Raw genomic sequence first — 22,822 nt, forward strand, 5'->3', positions numbered from 1 at the left:
AATGCAATGTAGGCATTTATAGCAAGGAGATAATACTGAAGCTTTTTAAGACAATAGTCAGGCCGCACTTGGAGTATTGTCAACAGTTCTGGGCCCCATATCTCAGAAAGGATGTGTTGTCATTTGAGAGAGTCCAGAGAAGTTTCATGAGGATGAATCCAGGAATGAAGGGGTTAACATATGAGGAGCATTTGCCAGCTTTGGACCTGTACTCACTGAAATTTAGAAGAATGTGTGGGGGATCTCACTGAAACCTACCAAATGTTGAAAAGACTAGGTAGGGTGGATGTGGAGAGGATGTTTCCTCTTGTGGGGGTACCCAGAACTAGACAGCACAGGCTCAACATTGAGGGGTGACTTTTTAGAACAGAGGTAAGGAGGAATTTTTTTAGCCAAAGAGTAGTGATTCTGTGGAATGCTCTGCCACAGACTGTGGTGGAGGCTAAGTCCGTGCGTATATTTAAGGCATTTTCTGATCGGTCAGGACATCAAAGGATACAGCAAGAAGGCAGGTGTATGGGGTTGACTGGGATCCGAGATCAGCCATGATGGAATGGCGGAGCAGACTCGATGGGCTGAATGGTTTAATTTTGCTCCTATGTCTTATAGTCTTATGGAATGATCTGTCTGAATGTCAGGCGAACAAAAGCTTTTTATTATATTTCATCTCATGTGACAATGATAAATAAAATCACCAATTACCCAAATACAGATATCTGTGATAACCCATTAGTCGCCCCTGATCTGCATATTCCTACTCATGTCTTTCTGTCCGACAACTAATTCTTATACAACAGTGTTTTCTAACTGGGCTGACAATTCTCCCTTGTGGAACTTTGTTAAAAGCTTTCCAAAAATTCAGATACACCAAATTCTCCAGACCCCCATCTATTCCACTGGTCACATCCACAAAGAACGTCAGAGACTATGCTCGCTGGTAGGTTAAAGGGCTACTGTAAATGACCTTTTGTAGGAGAATCAGGGTGAAGTTGATCAGCATTTGCGAGAGTAGGTTACAGAAGGTGACTCTGATGGAGGAAGATGCTTTGTAGCCTGGCAGAGCTAATGGGCTGAATGATTTCCTTTGATTTCATGAGAAATGATGAAAAATATAACAAAGGACAACAGATTAGCCAGACATGATTTTCTTTCCATGAATCAATGCCCAACCATTTTCTACCTCCGACCTTTCATTAGAATCCACTGCTGTTGCATGTGTCACCTCCTCTCACTGCCATTTTATCTATCTTTAGGGGTCTGATGGAGATGGGAAGTCTCTTAAGCTTGCTGATATGCAGATCCTTCTTGCAGTTATCACTGTACTTGACATGAAGCTAGTGAATGTTGGGCCTACTCCACCACGGTGACCAGTTAGGTCAGGCCCTCTTTTCAGCCTTGGCTGGGAAGATGTACTTTGACTCCAGCGGCAATCCTATGGGAAGATCAGCACCTCTTTAGCAGCTAGAGCCCTGAAATCAGTTAATACTACTTGAATTTAGTGTGCAATCTGACTTTACACATGCCAGGTATGATTTATTATTCAAATGTACACATGCTTCTGTAAAAGGTGTGGACACATAAACCACATAACAAACTGCTGGAAGCTTTACATGCGTAGCCATTTTGTACATGTTTTTAACGGACTTGGCGACTTCTATCAAAATGGCTTCCTGAGCCTTGCAGGTCACAGCCCAGGAAATGGGAGTGGATCAAATATATTCTTTTTAATGTCCTGTGGATTCTTCCAACCCTTCTAACCGACAGTGAATAAAAATAGCATTTAGTGCAATCAAAATATAATTTCTAAAAATATTTCTGTAGGCTGCATTTATAGCAATAGCAAAACCAAGGTATAGTTGTTCAGCATGTGTGAAGTACAGTGTAAAGATTAGCCTTCGAGCATTTTGAAAAACTTCCTGTGTGAGGAGGGTTTTTTAAATGACTTAAATTTTACTGAATCCTTTTACAAATTTTTCCTTGAACCCTTGAGTCAGTGTTGAAATTATGTAAATCATAGCTTACAAAACATAAAAATATCCATAAAATAAAAAACAAACATGGCAGAAATAAATATCAATATAATAACCATGTGTGTCTATTTAGACCTCTATTAACATAAAAGACTGCCATTCAACAATACGCTTCACCACATATTTACCACTATTTCCACCCCAGGAAACTTAAATATTTGCCCCATTTTTGTGTATAGATGTCCAATCTATCAAACTGTTTGTAAGACATGCGTTCAAGAGCTGCCACTTTGGTTTTTGCTTATCTGGCATCAGTTGCACTGTTTCATACAATGTATGTATGCCTTTGATCTTTATTTAAGCCATGTAAAATAAAAAGTTCAAATAAACCTATTATCAAAGTATGTAAATGTCTCCATATATTTTCTTGATTCATTTTCTTGCAGGCGTTCACTATAGAACAGAGAAATACAATGGAGTCTTTGAAAATCTACACGTGAACAAAGACTGACAAACAACCAATGTGCAAAAGGAGACCAAAAGTTCATACATTACATATATATGTAACCAGACCTGACTATAATTTGATTTCTAAGAGATGTACTGTATGTCCCTCAGCTCCTCCAAGCCGAGTGAGACACTGCAGTCGGTTTGTTGGCCACCCCTTATCTTCCCTGCACAAACCTTGTAGCTAAGTATTTCCCCATTGGTTCATAAACTGGAAGCTTGCTCTGCAGAATCTCCTCCAATATCACATCCAGAGCTGAGCAGATCGACTCTGTGTTTGTAAGTTCTGGCCATCCAGCCCCTCTCAAACCAGCATGAGGCAAGAACTGAATTACAGTCCTATTCGGTCTGCTGCAGATTTCATGTCTACTTGATCAACAAAGTGCTAGTTGTACATTTGGATTAAAAAAAAACATTCATAGTAACATAGAAATCTACAGTACATTACAGGCCCTTCAGCCCACAATGTTGTGCTGACTGTGTAACCTACTCTAGAAACTGCCTAGAATTTCCCTACTGCTTAGCCCTCTATTTTTCAAAGCTCCATGTACCTATCTAAGAGTCTCTTAAAAGACCCTATTGTATCCACCTCTATCACCTTCGCTGGCAGTGCATTCTGCCCACTCACCACTCTGTGTGTGAAAAACTTACCTCTGACATCCCCCTTGTACCTACCTCCAAGCACCTTAAAACTACACCCCCTCATGTTAGGCATTTCAGCCCTGGGAAAAAGTCTCTGACTATCCACAAGATCAATGCCTCTCATCATCTTATACATCTCTATCAGGTCACCTCTCATCCTCCGTCACTCCAAGGAGAAAAGGTCAAGTTCACTCAACCTATTCTCATAAGGCATGCTCTCCAATCTAGGCAACATCCTTGTAAATCTCCTCTGCACTCGCTCAAAGGACAATATAAAATTCATGTTAGTAGGTTGACTATGGTGATTATGTGCAGGACAACTCAAGGCCATTTACTTCATGGCTGATGATTAATTAGGACTGAACTATTCTGGAGCCTGTTTTTGACAACTAGTTTTATCTGATGATACTTCATATTGTTTTGGATTTCAAAATAATACTGGTGTGCATTTGGAGTCTTTCAGCAAGGTTTTTTTGATGAATGTATACATAGCCAAATGACTAAACAAACTGGCAAATGTGGAAATAACGTAAATGTCAGAGTTCATGAAGAAAGATAATTTTATCAAAGAATAAATTCAGAAAGTTTAGGAAGCACTTAGCAGGTTAGACAGCATCTGTGAATAGAGAAATCAGTCTTTTGTTTTAATTCAATGTGCTTTCACTACTTCTGTTGAAAAGGTATCAAAGTCAAATTTCAGCTTTTCTCTCCACAGGTGCTGTCTGGCCTGTTGAGTCTTTCCAGAATTTTCTGCTGATACTTCAGGTTCCACCATCAGTATTTTGCACTTTCTACCAAAGACCTGTGGCTGTCAGCTAGTTATTTTGGACATTGGCAGCTGCACAATCACCATCTTTGCCAAAAGGATGGAAATAATGGCTCCATTTTTTTTTCCTCTACACAGCCAGAGGACAACTTCCATCCTTCTTGTGGAGGAAAAGAGGAAGTGCCGATGTTTAACTTAAAGAAGAACTCCCTAACCCATACATAAGCCAGGGGTGAAGAGGTGAGAATCACAGAGTAACTTCCTGGTAAGTATTGCCTGTTGGGCATTACTTCACTGTGTGGGCAACTCTGACCATTGGTGTGTCAGATGCAGCTCGGTCCAGAAAGAGAACTGCAGGTCAAACCAAACAACATAAGCTAGAAATTATTGCTGTGTCAGATCATGTAAACATACAAGATTAAAATATTATTACATTGACACAGGTTTCAAGCACACTTTTATTGTAATTAAAAGGGAAGCTGTGAAGCATTTCATATTCTTGGGATATCCCTCCATATTATACAAACAGTACATTTCTCAATTGCTATGCAATTACTTTTACTACAGCAAAGCTGCATCGAAAGATGAAAGTATTTTTCTTTGAGTTTTCCTTCATTCATGTTTATTACAAATAAGTCTACTGTAGTCTGGTTTTCACCATTTATGGGCACTTCTTGATGGGCAGCTCAGTGATGATGGTAGGAGTTACCTTCCTGACTGGATTCTCCTCACTCCACCTCCATGGCATTTCATTTTTGTTCCAGATTCTAGCACTCCTTTTGTCTTCACACCTGGAAATGCTTGATTTTTTTTCAGTTACATGAAACAAGTTAGAAATGGTCATTACTATGTTTCAAAAAAACTCAGCCATCATTGGCACAATGCAGAATAAAGGAGTTTTATGGAATATACTTCCCAGACACCAAGACATGCTCAGAAAACCGGAGGCAATGCCTTCATTACAATGACTATCACCTATCATGTGGCAGGTTTTAGCCCTTGGAGTCATAGGAGAGTACAGCACAGAAACAGGCCCTTGGGCCCATCTAGTCCATGCCAAACCATTTAAGCTGCCTACACTGGGACCGTAGCGTCCATGTCCCTACTATCCATCTACCTATCCAAACTTCTCCTAAACGTTGAAATGGAGCTCGCATCCATCACTGATATGGGCAGCTTGTTTCACACTCTCGCAATCCGTTGAGTGAAGAAGTTACTCTTCATGTTTCCTGTAAACTTAGACGATAAGATCAGAAGATATAGGAGCAGAATTGGGCCATTTGGCCCATCAAGTCTACTCTGCCATCTCATCCTGGCTGATCCATTTTCCCTCTCAGCTTCAGTCTCTTGCCTTCTCCCTGAATCCCTTTCATGGGCTGATTAATCAAGAATCTATCAAACACTGCCTTAAATATACCCAGTGACTTGGTCTCCACAGCTGCCTGCGGCCACAAATTCCACAGATTTGCCACCCTCTGGCTAAAGAAATTTGTTTTTGTCTCTGTTCTAAATGGACATTCCTCTATTCTGAGGCTGTGCTCTCTGGTCTTGGTCTCCCCCACCATAGGAAACATCCTCTCCACACCCATTCTGTGGAGGCCTTTCACCATTCGAAAGGTTTCACTGAGGTCACCCTTCATTCTTCTGAATTCCAGTGAGTAGAGGCCCACCCAGAGCCATCAAATCCACCAAACCAAGCTGACTGTCCCTAATCAGTCCTTGTCTATCCAAATCCTCATATATACAATCCGTTAGAATATTTTCCAATAACTTTCCCACTACTGATGTCAGGTTCACCAGCCTATAACTTCCTGGTTTAGTTTTAGAGTCTTTCTTAAATAGCAGAGCATCATTGGCTGTCCTCTAATCCTCCAGTACCTCACCTATTTGCATCAATGACTACAGAACATAGTACATCAAAGAATACATATATTCCAAATCAAAGTTATATATTAGAACATGTAAAATACCCTATAATGTCAACATTTCGAGAGACTTTGGGACTTTTTTTTACCGTGTCCATGGTCTGTTCTTTATCAAATTACGGTATTGCTTTGCACTGTTGTAACTATATGTTATAATTATGTGATTTTTGTCAGTTTTTTTAGTCTTGGCTTGTATTGTGTTTCTGTGATATCATTCTGTAGGAACATTGTATCATTTGTTAGTGCATGCATTACTAAATGACAATAAAAGAGGACTGCGTGTCCTCATAATCTAAATATATATATATATATATACCATAATGCTCGCCTTTACCCCAGGAGCTCATGAAGGCTACCAGATTGTATTAGAGAAAATTTGCAGCCATGAAGGGCAATCTCAAAATTACTGGACTGGAAAACTTGGCCTCAAGTGCATCTTCCAGGCAAGAACATTAATCTTCCGGAGAACCCAGATGACAAAAACAGGTAGGCCACTGGCGATGTGACAATACCGGGGCAAGGAATATTGAGTTCTTGAAAGTTGAGTGCTCCTTGGAACTACACCCTGTCTCCAGGATGATGCCGTGGTGTTCTGTTGGAGAATAGAGTGCTGGACTGCTTTGGTCTTCAGCAGGCCTCACTGAAGACTAGTAAAATGGCATGCCATGTTGATAGCCGTCCAGGTTACAACAGGCTAGGCTTCCAGCCAAACAGTTCAGCCTATGTGCTGTGGAAGTTGAGATACTGAACATCAGACATATCCTGGTGGTTGAGCCTACACAGTTTTCATGGTGTTGACCGTGTTGGAAAGGATGAGATTTAAGAACGGCACAAATGCTGTGCACCCAATGGTTCAATAGTTCAATTTAATTTCAGAGAATGTATACAGTATACAGCCTGAAATCCTTATTCTTTGCAGACATCCACAAAACAAAAAACCCAGAGAATTAATGACAGAAAACATTAGAACCCCAAAGTGCTCCCCCACCCCCCACGCACAAGCAACAGCAAGAGCATTCACCCCTCCCCCTCCTGTCTTCTCCTATCATTTTGGATCTCCCCCTCCCCCTCCTACTCTTCGATCTCTTACTAGCTCTTCTTTCAGTTAGTCCTGACGAAGGGTCCCAGCCCGAAACGTCGACTGTACCTCTTCCTATAGATGCGGCCTGGCCTGCTGCGTTCACCAGCACTTTTTTATGTGTGTTGCTTGAAATGCCAGCATCTGCAGATTTCCTCGTGTCTGCGTTTTTAAACCCTCCGCCCACTTGCTCCAGCAAAAGCATCAACTCCCACCACCGAGCAAGCAATAGCAAAACCCCCAGAGACCCTGATCTAGAAGTCGTCAAAAACTCCTGTCCAGCCCAATACTTCGACATCTCAGACAGGCTCTCTTTCTCTCCCTCACATATCACTCCTGTAACAATCAGATAGGAGACCAACAGTTCATGGTTTCAATGTTACAATCTGTCCCGTTGCTTGTCCAAGCCCCCCGACTCAAAGACCAACAGATTCTTACTCACCATCGAGAGGGAGAGAGAGATTGCATGAGTGCAGGGGCCTTCCGACAGCTGCACACACTGCCCACTGTCTCAGCGTTACAACCTCCCGCAACAGTTCAGTCGGCAACATCAGCAGGGAATCAGGCTGTTCAAAGGGCCGCACTCTGAAGATGCACACCTTCCAGGCTGCACCCGGAGATATCGAAACACCAGGCCGCGTGGCGAGAGCGAGAAGCCACCGCCCGAGAGGACCATAGTTTGAGCCACAGCTGTAGATCACAGACTCTGACAGGACCCCAGCCACCTTGAAAGAGGAAAAAGAGAAATGAGGAGAGAAGAAATTCAACTGTTTCATGGACGAACTGGAAGAAGTCATCCAGGTCTGCAAATATCTCTGGCGCTACCTTTAGCTCCTTCCACTCCATCCAGAATAACACACACACAACGTGCTGGAGCAACTCAGCAGGTCAGGCAGCATCTATGGAGGGGAATAATCAGTCAAACTTTTATGCCAAGATCCTTCATCAGAACTGGAAAGGAAGGGGGGAGAAACCAGAATAAGGTGGTGGGAGGAGGGGAGGAGCACAAGCTGACATGTCATAGATGAAGACAGATGAGGGTGTGGGTAGGAGAACGAAGCTGGGGAAGGTAAAGGGAGAAAGAAGAAGGAATCTGATAGGAGAAGAGATCGAATATGGGTGAAAGGGAAGGTAGGGAACCAGAGGGAGGTGATAGGCAGGTGAGGAGAAGAGAAGAGATAAGTGGGGAGTCAGAATGGGGAATGAAAAAGGAGAGAAGGAGGAGAGGGATAGAAATTTCTGGATGTTGGAGAAGTTGATGCTCACGCCGTCAGGTTGGAACGTTCCCAAATGGAATATGAGGCCTTGTTCCTCCAACTTCAGTCTGAGAGTGCCCTCATCATGCCGGTATAGGAGACCAGGGACTGACATGTCAGTCCAGGCATGACAGTAAACATATGCTGCTAGTTTGCCAAAACTTAGCCTGATCTTGTAACTCTTCCCATTAATGTCGGATCTGATTCCCAAGTAGCTGAGATACCCGTTCCCTGGCTGGAGTTCTCTCAATGTCTGATGCATCAGTCGGGACAGAATATGGTCTGAGCTAACCTGTAAATTACATGGGGTGTTGGTCTCTGAGCTGCCCACTGGTCATAGTATCTTTAATGAGTGTGGGTCGTCTTCACCATCCTTCTCAGTCTCCTGCCTCTGCTTTGGCAGATTGAAGTGCCCGAGTATCTGACAGGAGGAGCACATGGGCCAGACCTGGAGAGTAGGTGAGGGGGGAAATCAGCAGCTAAAGCCTGAAAATCAGAAAAGGTTGTGGAACTGCAAAATAGTGAGGATGGTTTCTGGCCTGCCATAAACTGTGAGCATTTATTGCACCTGTGTAAGGTGAGGCAACCCCATTTATTCTCTGACAGTTAGCCCCTGCTGTTGCTGTTGATGGTGAGGGCCCAGCTTCTCCAGCACAAGTGAGGGAAGGGCCATAAGATATGGTTTAGATAATCTGTGTCTCATGGATGAACAATTGTCAATATGTGTAAAGTATCAAATGAAGGGGCAAGGCTTTGGGCAGCATTAAATGTCTGAGAATGCTCTGAATGCATGGATGCTGGGTACGAATCAGCCAAATAGAGAGAGTTATTGTCTCGTGCAATATGTGCGACCACACGCACGTTGATAACTGAACTTATCCCTAATCTCAGGTAAGATGACTAAAGTTTTCTGGCATTGCATCTAGGAGCCTGAGGATTGATTCTGATACAGCTAACTCCTCCTGTCACTTTCTGAATGTGAGCCTGAGGAAGCCATAGGACCGTTGCAGAAACAGAACTCGTCTCCCCTCTCCACCTTCCATGGTAAGAGCTTCAGTGTGACACAGAACATTCCATTCTCTCCCATGTGGTGCCAAGAAAATCCCCCTCCAAGTCAATCACCATCCTGACTTGGAAGCATATCAACATGCCTTCATTGTCACTCGGTCAAGGTCACGGAATTCCCTCCCTATCAGCACTGCGGGTGTATCTACACCTCGGGGACAGGAGCAGTTCAAGAAGGCAGCTCATCAGCATCTTCTCAAGGGCAGCTAGGGATGAGCAATAAATGCAGGCTTAGCTGGTGACGCCCACATCCCGTAAATGAATAAATATTAAAAAAGAATCTTTCGACAAGCTGCAGTCACCTCCATCTTAACTATCACCACTTGCTGTAATCACACATACAAGCTGGATTCGGGCAAGACAGGCTAGTGAATGCAACTCAGTGAACTGGTCCCTTCTCTAAGCCACTTCACTGTTCAGTCAATATCAGGTGAGTACAGCAATCATTTACCATGCAGAGGGGTTTGCTGTGTCACATTTAGTGGGCTTGAGTTAATCAGTCGTCAGCATCCCCGTGTCTAGTTTCAGGACCTCTCTAATTTAAATCTCTGTGTATTTATTGGAATAATGAGGCTGAATCAAAATAGGTTCTATAGTTTTGGAAATTCTCTCAAAATTTGTGGAGGCAATTATGAAGGTTTGGCTTTGGTTTGAGTTTGAATGGCTAATGAATGAATTTCAGATATCTATGAGGCTGTGTGGAAACACAATTGTTGGTTAAGGGCTAAAAGGGATAGAATGCAGATCCAGAGTAAACAACAGGGAACAAAGATTTCAACCCAAATCATAATGGATACACTTATAAAATGACATGGCCGGTCAATTGCCTGAGCATCAGAACCACTTCCCGTGTTTAAGAAATCCGTGTAGGCAGAAATTCCACTAGGAAGCTCAGAAGCAGGGATCCCACATGGTTGTGCTTGGCCATGTATCATGTATATATGTTGACAAGTGGTGCAGGCTGAAGTCAGATCGGTGTGACGGGATGTTGAGCTGTTTACCTAGGGATGGTACCTTTAGGGCTTTGTTATAGAACATGAACAGCAGCAGTAAAAATTCAGCCCGTCATTATAACTTTAGTGCCTTTTAAATCCAATCAGTTAGGCAAACAAATCACTTCTTGGTAGGGTGGGTCAGAATACTGACTAATTCATTTGTTCTTGACTTCCTGCTGTGCCATAATTGAGTGTGGAATCTCATTTATCTCCCTCCGAGGGAATTAGTCACCAGGGGGAACAGGATCAGCTTGAAAAAGCTGCACCGCCTGATTCTGCTTACAGGATTAGGGTAAATCCATCTAATCCATGATGCTCCCCATTATCCAGTGACTAAAGTGAATTGCTGCAAAATAGGAAAAAAAATTGAATTGGGACCGCTGTACTAATATCCCCAAAAGAGGTTCCAATAAGGAGCTTGCAGAGTATATGAAATGCACAAGAACACTTAGAAAGAAATCAGGTAAACTAAAAGAGAACATGAGGTGGCTCTGGCAGACAAGGGAAAAGACAATCTCAAAGGCTTCTGTAGATAACATTAAGAGCAAAAGTATAGCAAGGACAATACTAATTCTCTCAAAGATCAGCGCTGTCACCATGGATCTGATGGACTGTCCCTAATCCTGTAAATGCAGTCTGACTAATGCCTTATAAAGTCTTAGCATTACATCCTTGCTTTTATATTCTAGTCCACTCAAAATAAATGTTAATGTTGCTTTTGCCTTCCTTCCTACTGACTAAACCTGCACGTTAATCATTAAGGAATCCTGCACCAGGACTCCTAAGTTCCTTTCCTCTTCCAATATTTGAATTAGCTCCCCATTTAGAAAATAATCTACACCTTTATTCCTTCTGCCACAGTACATGATCATGCACATCCCTACACTGTATGCTATCTGCTGCTTCTTTCCATTTCTCCCAATCTGTCCAAATCCTTCTGCAGCCTCCCTCCTTCTTCAACAGTAACTGCTCCTCATCTTTCTTCATATCATCCACAAACTTGGCCTCAAATCTATCAATTCCATTATCCAAATTTTTGACAAGTAACATGAAAAGAAGGAGACTCAGCCAGCGTTGTCCCCCACGGAACACCACTCCTTACCGGCGGCCAACCAGGAACGCCCTCTTTATTTCCACTCTTTGCCTCCTGTCAGTCAGCCAATCCTATGTCCATGCTGGTATCTTTCCTATAATACCATGGACACTTATCTTGTTTTACAGCCTCACTTGCTGCACCTTGTCAAAAGCCTTCTGAAAATCCAAGTAAACAACATCTACTGACTCTCCTATGCCTATCCTGCATGTTATTTCATTAAAGAATTCCAACAGATTTGTCACACAAGATATCCCCTTTAGGAAACCATGCTAACTTTGGCCTGTTTTATCATGTGCCTCCAAGTATCCTTGAAACATCATCCTTAATAATGGACTCTTGCACCTTCCCACCCACTGAAGTGAGGCCAACTGGCCTATAATTTCTTTTGTTTTGCTTCCCTCTCTTTTTAAGGTATGGAGTAACATTTGCAATTTTCCAGTCCTCTTGAACCATTCCAGAATCAAGTGATTCTTGAATGATTATTACCATTGCCTCCACAATCTCTTCAACTATCTCCTTCGATCCATCTAGTCCAGGTGACCTATCTACCTTCACATCTTTCAGCTTCCCAAGCACCTTCTCCTTAGTAATAGCAACTGCACTCACTTTTGTCCTAACACTTGAACTTCTGGCACACTGCGGGAGCGTTCTACAGTGAAGACTGATGCAAAGTACTTATAGAGTTCATCCGCCATTTCTTTGACCCTATTACTACCTCTCAATTGTCATATTCCAGCAGTCCAATATCCACTCTTGGCTCTCTTTTTATATATCTGGAAAAAATCTTTCGGTATCTTCTTTAATATTATAGCGATAGCTTACCGTCATATTTTATCTTTTCTCTCCTTATTGCTTTTTGGTCTTCTGTTGGCTTTTTAAAGTTTCCCACTAATTCCTGATATTGTCTGCCCTCTCTTTTATGCTAGTGAAGATATTTAAAGGGTACCTGAAGGGGAAATTTTCCACTCAGAGGAAGGTACAAGTGTGGAATGAGCTGCCAGCTGAAGTGGTGATGAAGTTTGGATAACTATGTAGATGAGAGGAGCCTGGGGGGCTACTTTTCAGGAGCTGGTAAATGCAACTAGACAGAAAGCAGGTCAGCATGGACTAGATGGGCTGAAGGGCCTTTTTCTGTGCTGCTGTCTATGATTTTATGACACTATGACTCCGTATTAGTCACCCTATACACTTTTTTGATTGTGGTTCTTTGCATTAGCTGGGAAATTTTTGAAACAGCTTGAAAGTGCCAAACACTATTTATATATAAATGTTTATTATTTGGCCATTTTGAATATTTAGGCTATCAGAAATCTTATAACCCACTGTACTTAACACTGGTGTTATGTGGAGACAGAGGGTTGACATTATAAAGGTTTATTAAATAATGAGGGGCACAGTCAGGGTAGACAGTCATAATATTCTTATTCTAAAATTAGTGGGGTCTAGGCTGGAGGGCATAGACCAAGGTGAAAAGGGAAATGTTGAAAGGTAATCTGATTGGCAAGATTTCCATACCAAGGTAGGTGGATGTCTGAAACAAATTTCCAGAAAAAGTATTACAGAAGGGAACAATTACAATATTTAAGACATTTGGACAGGTATATTGATTGTAAAGGCTTAGATGAATATGTAGGATTAGTGTAAATGGACAGCTTGGTTTTCATGGATGAAAGACCTGTTTCTTTTTGGATAACTCTCTGAATCTATAGTATTTAGGTGTGGACTGCAACTTAAAAAAAACTCCATGATAACCACAAGGTTTTAGACAAGGGCTGGAGATTAAATGGAAAGACCCGTTTAACTAGAAAATCTTGTCTCTCTGAAATGTGCTGATTTTGTCATATGTCAAAAGAATTCCAAAAATTGGATCAATATCATGGCAGAAAGACCAATAAGTCTGTATCACCAAACTGGAAGTGATAGCTTGCTTCATAAACTTTAAATCCATTCTTATTAATAAGAACACAAGGAAATCTGCAGATGCTGGAATTTCAAGCAATACACATAAAAGTTGCTGGTGAATGCAGCAGGCCAGGCAGCATCTCCAGGAAGAGGAACAGTCGACGTTTCAGGCCGAGACCCTTCGTCAGGACTAACTGAAGGAAGAGTTAGTAAGAGATTTGAAAGTGGGAGGGGGAGGGGGAGATCCAAAATGATAGGAGAAGACAGGAGGGGGAGGGATGGAGCCAAGAGTTGGACAGGTGATTGGCAAAAGGGATATGAGAGGATCATGGGACAGGAGGCCTAGGGAGAAAGAAAAGGGAGGGGGACCAGAGGATAGGCAAGGGGTATAGTCAGACGGACAGAGGGAGAAAAAGGAGAGAGAGAAAAAGAATGTGTGTATATAAATAAATAACAGATGGGGTACGAGGGGGAGGTGGGGCATTAGCGGAAGTTTGAGAAGTCAATGTTCATGCCATCAGGTTGGAGGCTACCCAGAGGGAATATAAGGTGTTATTCCTCCAACCTGAGTGTGGCTTCATCTTGACAGTAGAGGAGGTCGTGGATAGACATATCAGAATGAGAATGGGACATGGAATTAAAATGTGTGGCCACTGGGAGATCCTGCTTTCTCTGGTGGACAGAACGTAGGTGTTCAGCGAAACGGTCTCCCAGTCTGCATCGGGTCTCACCAATATATAGATGGCCGCATCGGGAGCACCGGACGCAGTATATCACTCCAGCCGACTCACAGGTGAAGTGTCGCCTCACTTGGAAGGACTGTCTGGGGCCCTGAATGGTAGGAAGGGAATGGTCTTGAATTCTCCAACTTCCGGTAATTCCCTCCCCCTCCCGTACCCCATCCCAGTTTCATTCTGCTCCCTCCCCCAGCTGCCTATCACCTCCCTCGTGGTTCCGTCTCCTTCTACTACCCATTGTGCTTTCCCCTATTCCTTCTTCACCTTTCCTGCCTATCCCCTCCCTGCTTCCCCTCCCCCACCCCTTTATCTTTCCCCTTACTGGTTTTTCACCTGGCACCTACCAGCCTTCTCCTTCCCACCCTCCTCCCACCTTCTTTATAGGGCCTCTGCCCCTTCCCCCTACAGTCCTGACGAAGGGTTCCGGGCCAAAACGTTGACTGATCATTTCCCCGGATGCTGCCCGACCTGCTGAGTTCCTCCAGTGTGTTGTGAGTGTTGCTTTGACCCCAGCATCTGCAGAGTATTTTGTGTTTACATATGTCACCATGTACTACCTTCAGATTCATTTTCTCGTGGGCTTTCATAGTGAAGTTGGTTCAGCTGACAACATACAGAGACCAGGTAACTCTAGACACCAAAATAGTGGACATGTTTAATATGAAAAGACTTTGGAAGACAGAATGTGAAAGGAAAAAGCAAAATAACCAACTCTTTAAAAATACAATTTGCTTTTTGGGGACACAAGAGACTACAGATGTTGATATCTTAAAAAAAATAGAGCAACAGCAGGAGGAACTCAGCGAGTCAGTTATCATCTGTGAGAAAAAAGGACAGGTGATGTTTTGGGTCAAGACCAAAAGATCCTTTAACTGCATTCATAGTGTGGAGGGGAGATGGCCAGTATAAAGAGGTGAGCAGGCATCCACCTGAATCCATCTCTTGCTTGCCAGATCTTGTCTCAACCCTCCACTTCATCAGTCATCATAGAGGGATCAGAAGTGGAAAGCGTGAGCAATTTCAGTTCCTGGGTGTCAATATCTGTGAAGACCTATCCTGGGCTCATATCAAACCTGTTACAAAGAAGGCATGACAGTGGCTATATCTCATTAGGAGTTTTGAAGAGATTTGGTTTGTCATCAAAGGCACTCACAAATTTCAACGGGTGTACCATGGAGAACATTCTTTCTGGCTACATCGCCATGTGGTTTGGGTGGAGGGGCACTGCACAGAATCGAAAGAAGCTGCAGAAAGCTGTAAACTCAGTCAGCTCTATCACTGGCACTAGCTTCCCCAGCACCCAGGACACCTTCAAGGAGCAGTGCCTCAGAAGGTGGTGCCCATTATTATGGACCCCCATCACCCAGGATGTGCCCTCTGCTCATTGCTGCCACTGGGGATGAGATGCCTGAAGACATACGCTCAGTGATTCGGAGCAGCTTCAACCCATCTGCTACCCGATTTCTGAATAGATATTGAACCTATAACACTAGACCACTACTTTTTTTAATTTAACATAATTCACCTCTGTGTACTGGCTATCTTCCCACCCAAATGAAAAGTTTTGACCTGAAATTCTCATTATTCATTTTCCTCTACAGATGCTGCCTGACCTATTGAGTACCTCCAGTTCTCATTTTTCACCACAGAGTATTTTTTTTCTTTCCTTCTTGCTTCAAAGAGGGGAAAATAACTGCACTATGATTAAATATTTAACACCACCAACTCCAACTTGGTGTCCATTTCCCAAAGCGTTATTGTGAAATGCAGGGGAATTCCTCCTTATGTTGTACGTGTAAGTTGCTGCTCCCGATGACACAGAGACAAATGATTTGCTCCTTTAGCAATTCATTAATTTCTATTTTTTCCATCTTCAGGGTGAACTAAATAAAATGACACTTCAGAGAACGCAAGAGATCTGCATTGGTGTTTTTCTTTACTTTTTTCTAATTGCAGGCAAGTCTGATTTATACCTATCATGGATGCTATTAATTACATTGATGAGACAAGACAACTATTGCCTTCCCATTCTGCACATTGCCATGTGGCTTGCTTTCACTTTATTAATCAATACATAGAAATTGACTCCATCTCAGCCAAAGGGTTGCAAACTTGGCCAGCTGTGTCAAGGACACTAGCATCGAGGATATTTACTTTTATTTAGAAACAGTGCAGAATAGGCCCTTTTGTCCCAATGCCTCACACCGTCCAGCAACCCACCTATTTAACCCGAGCCTAATCACAGGGTAGCTTCGAATGGACTATTCGCCCTACTCACCAGTTCATCCTTGGAATGTGGGAGGCAACCGGAACATCCGGAGGAAACACACATGCACACGGGAAGAACGAACAACGCTCTTACAGAGATCCTGCAATTGAACTCTGTAATAGCCTTGCACTAGCCTCTACAATACTGTCGTGCCACCGTGACATCTTCAAAAAGCAATGACTCGAAAAGGCAGCATCCATCATCACCTCGGACCTGCCCCCTCCTTATTGTTACCATCAAGGGGGTAGCAATAAGAAGAGAGCATACCCACACACTCAACATTTTAGGAACAACTTCTTCCCCTCCAACATCAGATTTCTGAACAGACATTGAACCAATCCAAGAACACTACCACACTTTTTTTTGCTGTCTTTTTGCACTACTTATTAAAATATATGCATTTTTATTATAATTTATAGTTTTCATGGTATTGCTGACCCAAAACAACAAATATGACGACATATGCTAGTTAAGTTTAACCTCATTCTGATGCTGACTCAAATAGTTTTAAACGATGCTCAAATTCATCATCTTCCCAACAAATGTGAGTTTTGACTTTGTTTAATTCTTTCCCTTTTGTAAATCCCTCAACTAATTTTAAGTAAGGATATCACGAATATTTGCAGCGTTCAAACTTCAAAGCCAATTTATTATCAAAATTTGTATATGTCACCATATACTACCTTGAAGTTCATTTCCTTGCAGGCATTCACAGTAGAGCAAAGAAATACAATACAATCAATGAAAACTGCACACACACACACACACACACACACACACACACACACACACACACACACAGAGTGACAAACAACTAATGTGCAAATACACCCATAAATAAATAAATGAATAAATAACATTGAGAACATGAGTTGCAGAGTCCTTGAAAGTGTTGTGGAATCAGCTCAGAATTGAGGTGAGTGAAGTTATCCGTGCTGGCTCCGGAGCCTGGGGGTTCAAGGGTGAACAAGGTGGATCAGGAACAGTTATTGCTTGGAATATGAACCTAGTGTTGGAGGTGTGCTTGCATAAACTCCATTGAAATGGGATGGGGATGAGGAAGGTGATCTCAATCATTAAAACATCCAGGTAGTTTTACTGGTATCCCGAGTGAAAGAAATTCAGCCACCGCAAGATTTCCCAAGGTGATTTAGATGCAATTAAGTTCATGCTTTTGAAGTTAATCCATTACAATAGAGAAAACACAGCAGCAAATTTTTACACAGTAATTCCCCACAAGTGATAAAAAGACCAGGTCTTTTTTAGTGGTTTGACTGAGGAATAAATATTGTCCAGGAAATCGAGAGTAATTTTCTGTTCTTTTTCAAAGAAAAGCGGTGTGGGATCTTGGACATCTCCTGCATGAAAGCGATGTCATCTCCAAGTTAATAATGAAAATATTTATGTTGGTGTTTATAGACACTAAATTAGTTGTACACCTTTTTGATTTCCACTGAACTACAAATGGAGTGTTACATTCAGCACAGATAATATTCACAACCAAATAGAGATTTTATTATATTAATTATTTATCTTTTCTTCAGCAAAAACAAACCCAAAAGTCTTCCAGACACCACCAGAAATCAAAGTATTGAAAGGAGACACAGCACAAATAAATTGTTTGTACAGCGCTGGAGATGAAGAGCAGATGAGAATTAAGTGGATGAGGAACTCCAGTGAACAGCTATTGTGTCAGCAAATGAAAAATAAACATAATTCTGCTTCTATTCCAACGTGTACAAGTCGATTTCAAGTTACACTGGATACCTCAGCAAACTCTACATCTTTACTGATCTATAATGTTAATCTAAATGATATTGACATTTATTTTTGTGAATTTTCTATTGAAATACCTCCCCCTATACTGACAGCAAAAGGAGAAGGCACGTGGCTGAAAGTGGAGGGTGAGTTGTACGTCAGGAACACCAAAGTACCTTGTAGTTATCTCTCACATAAAGTCAGAAAAATGCTGAAAATACTCAGCAAGCCGGGCAGCGTCTGTGGAGAAAGAAATAAAGTCAGTGTTTCAAGCTGAGGTTCTTTCCAGAAAATGCCTAAACTATTGAAGAGTTTATAGTTACAATATTAAGAATACTCACAAGAGAGAAATCAGAAGGGCAAAGAGAAGGATTTGAGATCTGGCAGCGTAAGTTAAGAAAATTCCCAGGCAATTTTATAGCTATATTAAGAGTAAATGGAGGGCTAGGGGAAAGAATAGGTCCCCTTAGTCTTGAATCTATGTCTTGAGCCACTGGAGATGGGAAATATTTAACCAGTATTTCCCCTCGGTGTTTACTGTGCAGATTGCTCGACAGATAAGGGAAATATGTAGAGATGTTTTGGAGACACAAGAGACTGCAGGTGCTGGAGTCTGCAACAATGAACAATCTGCTGGAGGAAAACAGCAGGTTGAGCAGCATCAGGGAGAGGAAAACCTGTTTACGTTTGGGGTTGAAATCCTGAATCAGGACATTCATGTTACCAGGACGGAAATATTCACAGCCTTCCAGCACATTAAGGTGCATAAATTCCCAGGGCCTCATCAAGTGCATTTTTGGACCTTATGGGAAGCTAGGTAGGAAATTGTGGAGTCCTTAACTGGTTTATCGTTAGTCACAGATGACGTTCCCAAAGACTGGAAGGTGGCTTTTAAAAGGGAAGCAGGGACAAGTCGGAGAACTACAGGCAGTCAGCACCATGTCAGTAGTGCCAGGTGTACTAGAAGGAATTCTAAGGGATAGGATCTGCCACATTTGGATAGACAGAGAATGATTAGAAAGAGTCTGCGTGGCTTACAAGGACTAATATTATATCACAATTGCTTTTCAGCACGCCCAACAGTTCAGTTAACAACCAAGGCTCCATCTTCCCCTGACGCTAGCATACAGCTCATCTGCACATCAGTGGAGTTCTACCCGGGCAACATTCAAGCGTCCTGGTTTAGGGATGGAGAGTTGATCACCAACGGGACAGAGGATGGGCCCCTCTATTCTAATAGTGAAGGCTCATTCTCCATGGCAAGCTTCCTGAATCTGTCTGTATCTGACTGGAGTGATGGTGGGAATTATTCCTGTCAGGTGAACCACTCAACACTCTCCACACCAATCATTAAACACAGTCGTGACAGCAGCCCAGGTAAGATTGCTGGGTGTTTTGTTATACAGGTGTTTGAATCATGCCACATTGCAAAACTTTGGAATGAATATTCCAATGATTTATTTTTCCCATTCAAGGATTTAAACAAAGTATCTCACACTTAATGCACAGGTCTGTGCTTAGTTTGGCAGACTCTCATATAGCAAAGTTGAACTTTTCAATTTGGGACTGCTCAGGAAACTATAACACTCAGTTTTCACAGTCAGGCCCATTCTCCCTGTGATCTGAGACTTAGATTTTCATATAGGGAACACTGCACATTACTGGACTGTGTCAAGTCTCACATCAATGATGATAGATATGATTTGTAACAATTAAGAAGTTTAATAGGGAATACAGAGTCAAGCAGCAGAGCTGAGGTTTTGCTAAGTCTAATAATGTATTGGGTGGCAGGGTGGAGATAAGTCTCTACCAAAGGAGGTGTAAGTCGCTCCCTCTCTCCACTAGTCAGCAGGTCACCCTTGGGCAAGGTGTGGCACCCACTTAGCCCCCACCACCCACCAATCAGGGTCACGTAAAGCCAGGGGAGCAAGTGGTGAATGGTCGTACGAGCAGCGGTAAATATCACAATTCCTGGTTATGGAACTACTGAGACCAAGCAGACAATCACTGAAGATTGATAATGGCTGGGGTCACCCATCGTGTAAAGACACTGCCCAGCAGAAGGCAATAGAAAGCCACTTCTGTAGAAAAATTTACCAAGAACAATCATGGTCTTGGAAAAACCACGATCGCGCATGTCAATTGACACGACACATAACGATGATGACGATAAATAATGCATTATCCCTCACAAAGGTTTGATTAATTTAGTCACATAGATAATTAGTCAATTTACCAAGAACTTAAGAAACTACAAAGAGATGAGAGTCGATCCACTTACCTTGCTCTAGTAAATTGAAACCTTGAAATGCACGGCCATTCAGAGCAGTCCACATATCATCCATAGCTAGAAAAGTTTCCCGTTCATTCTTCTCCCCTTCTTAGGCAGTCCCTCAGACATGTCCCTCAACTTGCTTCCATTCCTTCTCCAGGTCCCAAGGGAACTGATGAAGCTAATATGGGATCCATTGATTCCATCACTGGTGGATCAGAATGGGTGGGTCATTTGAAAAGACACAAGATTCCCTCTCCTATTTACATCGGATGTCCGTGTGCTCAGGAAGTCATGGATTCATCAAAACATTTCCTTGAAATATCTTACTACTGCAGAGCTCAGAGAAGACAGGTCTTTTAGGAGTCCAGGATCAAGCATATACATGATGTGGCCAGCTCTTCTGAGCCAACTGAGGGTACTTAGATCTCTGAATATCAGGGATGTTGCCTGCTTATTCTACAAATTGCAGAGACAGTGTTGGTAGTATCTCTCCAGAGTTTAAGATGCCTGCAATAGTTAGTCCATCTGTCATTCTTTTGCTCATCTACCATCACACCCTCATCATTCTTGTTGGTCACCTTTTCAAAATCCTCAATCAAGTTTGTGAGACGTGATTTCTCACACACCAATGCACTGACAGCGGTAAGCGTAAAGGAGTTGGGGGCTTGCTGTTCTGGTTATCAACAGATGGTGCAACCCTGGTCATATTACGATCGAGGAACGTAATTGTAGCCCGGATATTGAACTTTTTGCTGTTGGACTCCACTGAGATACAACACTGGGCATCATGGGAGGTTGTTCCTGCCTGTGGCCATCGAACTTTGCAGCTCCTCCCATGGAGGGTCAGTCACCCTGAGCCAATAGGCTGGTCCTGGACCTATTTCCATCTGGCATAGTTTGCATATTGTTTGTGGTTTTTGTATTTCTATATTTATGCTCTATTCCTGGCTGATGCAGCTGTAATGAAACTCAATTTCCCTTGGGATCAATAAAGTATGTCTATGTCTATGTCTAAATCATGCAGACTATCCCTAATCCAACCTTGCCTTTTTAAATGCAAATAAATCCTCCCTCTCAGAATCCACTTTCATGTCATTGATGTATAGATTAGGATGGTTGTCCCTGAGGTCCTGATATTCCAGGTTCCAAACATCATATTGAAGGCTGGAGTTTGCCTGTGTATTTCCTGTAATATGTGTAGTCATTGTGCACCAGGTACCATGCAAGGATGCAAAGTGAGATCTGGGTTTAATGGCAAGCAGGTCTATAGATCCTGGAAACTAGCACCTGCTGCACAGAGCCAGCATCAGGCCGCAGCTTTTCCATAGATTTCAGAGGAGATCCAGGGTAGATATCACATGATCTGGGGCTTTGCACCGCGTGCTCTCTTTTGGGGCGATGACATTCAGTCAACTTCAGGCAGCATCAAATGAACAGCTGAAATCATTGAATGATCAACTAGCCTTTCCTAAGGTTTTCTCAGGGCTGATGAAGGGAGAGAGAGAAAGGGTGCTATCTGAGGGGCAGAGGGAGAGTTGGGAAGAGAAGGTGCCAGGGAATGAGGAGAGGGGATCGAAGGGTTGGAGGAAAATTGAGAGGAGTTGGGAGGAATCTAGGAAAGGAATAGAAGGAGCTAGATGAGTTTCAGGGTGTTCAAGAGAGGGTTGGAAGAAGGAGGAGTAAAAGGGAGGAGTAAGAGTGAGGGAGGGTTGGGATGGGGATCACTGAAGGGAAGGAAACAAACACAACAGGAAGTTAGGGGATACTGGGTGAGGGTGAGCTATGAAGGAAGGGAAGTGTCAACCCTACCCACAATTCTTCGCCAAATCAGAAAGATATCCATATATAGCAACTTCCACATTCCTTTCAAAGTAATCTGAAGTGTTTTGCAGTAAGAGGTTAGTGACTGTTGTAACGTAGGTGATATGACAGCTACTTTGCAAACTGTGACTAACATTGGCAAGGACACTGGGGGGTGCGGCCCCTGCTCCGCTTTGCAATTATGTTATTTAATCCACTTGAGTTTTAAGTCCTATCTGAAAGGCAAACACCTTCAGAGATTTTTCAGTACAGGACTGGAAATCAGCCAAGGTTTTGTTCTGAAGTCTCGCGTCTCTAGCCTTCTTACACAGGCTATATCAGTTATAATGAGCTAGCGTACAATTCTATTGGAATGAATTGTCATTACAGAATTGGCCAGCAAATAGGAAAAAATCAGCAAAGCTGTGTATCATTTGGATAAATTAATAAGTGGCTACTTTAAATTCCATTTCTGATTGGCAGCCTTAGAAGCACAGCATCTTGTGAAAATGTAAATCAAACGGGTAAGTGATCGATAGTTAAAGAGGTGTTAGTGGTTTCCCACAGTCTCAAAGCTCTGGGCTTTTATTCAGAGCATGAATTTCACCTCGGGTGTGGTTTTTAGATCTTTTACTCAAAATTGGTGACAAAATGGACAATACCACATTCCCTTTGTATAGATTAAGTGATAGAAACTGCTTTGAAAAAGGAGAGTAAAATCCATGAAAATCAAGCTTTTATTGAAAAGAGTCAGATTCAGAAAGAATCATATCACTGTTGT

At 42.5% G+C, this 22,822-nt stretch overlaps 1 gene segment (V, D, J or C); it reads left to right on the top strand.

The window, feature by feature from the left end:
• LOC140198943 (natural cytotoxicity triggering receptor 3 ligand 1-like) overlaps positions 1-22,822 on the top strand; it is a 45,633-nt gene that overhangs the window by 17,773 nt on the left and 5,038 nt on the right. Inside the window, 4 exon segments of the C gene segment in view lie at positions 4,024-4,150; positions 15,817-15,895; positions 17,753-18,112; positions 19,038-19,343. Of these exon segments, the coding sequence occupies positions 15,832-15,895; positions 17,753-18,112; positions 19,038-19,343 (730 nt within the window).

The sequence above is a fragment of the Mobula birostris genome, chromosome 6, assembly GCF_030028105.1.
Source record: "Mobula birostris isolate sMobBir1 chromosome 6, sMobBir1.hap1, whole genome shotgun sequence".
Taxonomy (NCBI): domain Eukaryota; kingdom Metazoa; phylum Chordata; class Chondrichthyes; order Myliobatiformes; family Myliobatidae; genus Mobula; species Mobula birostris.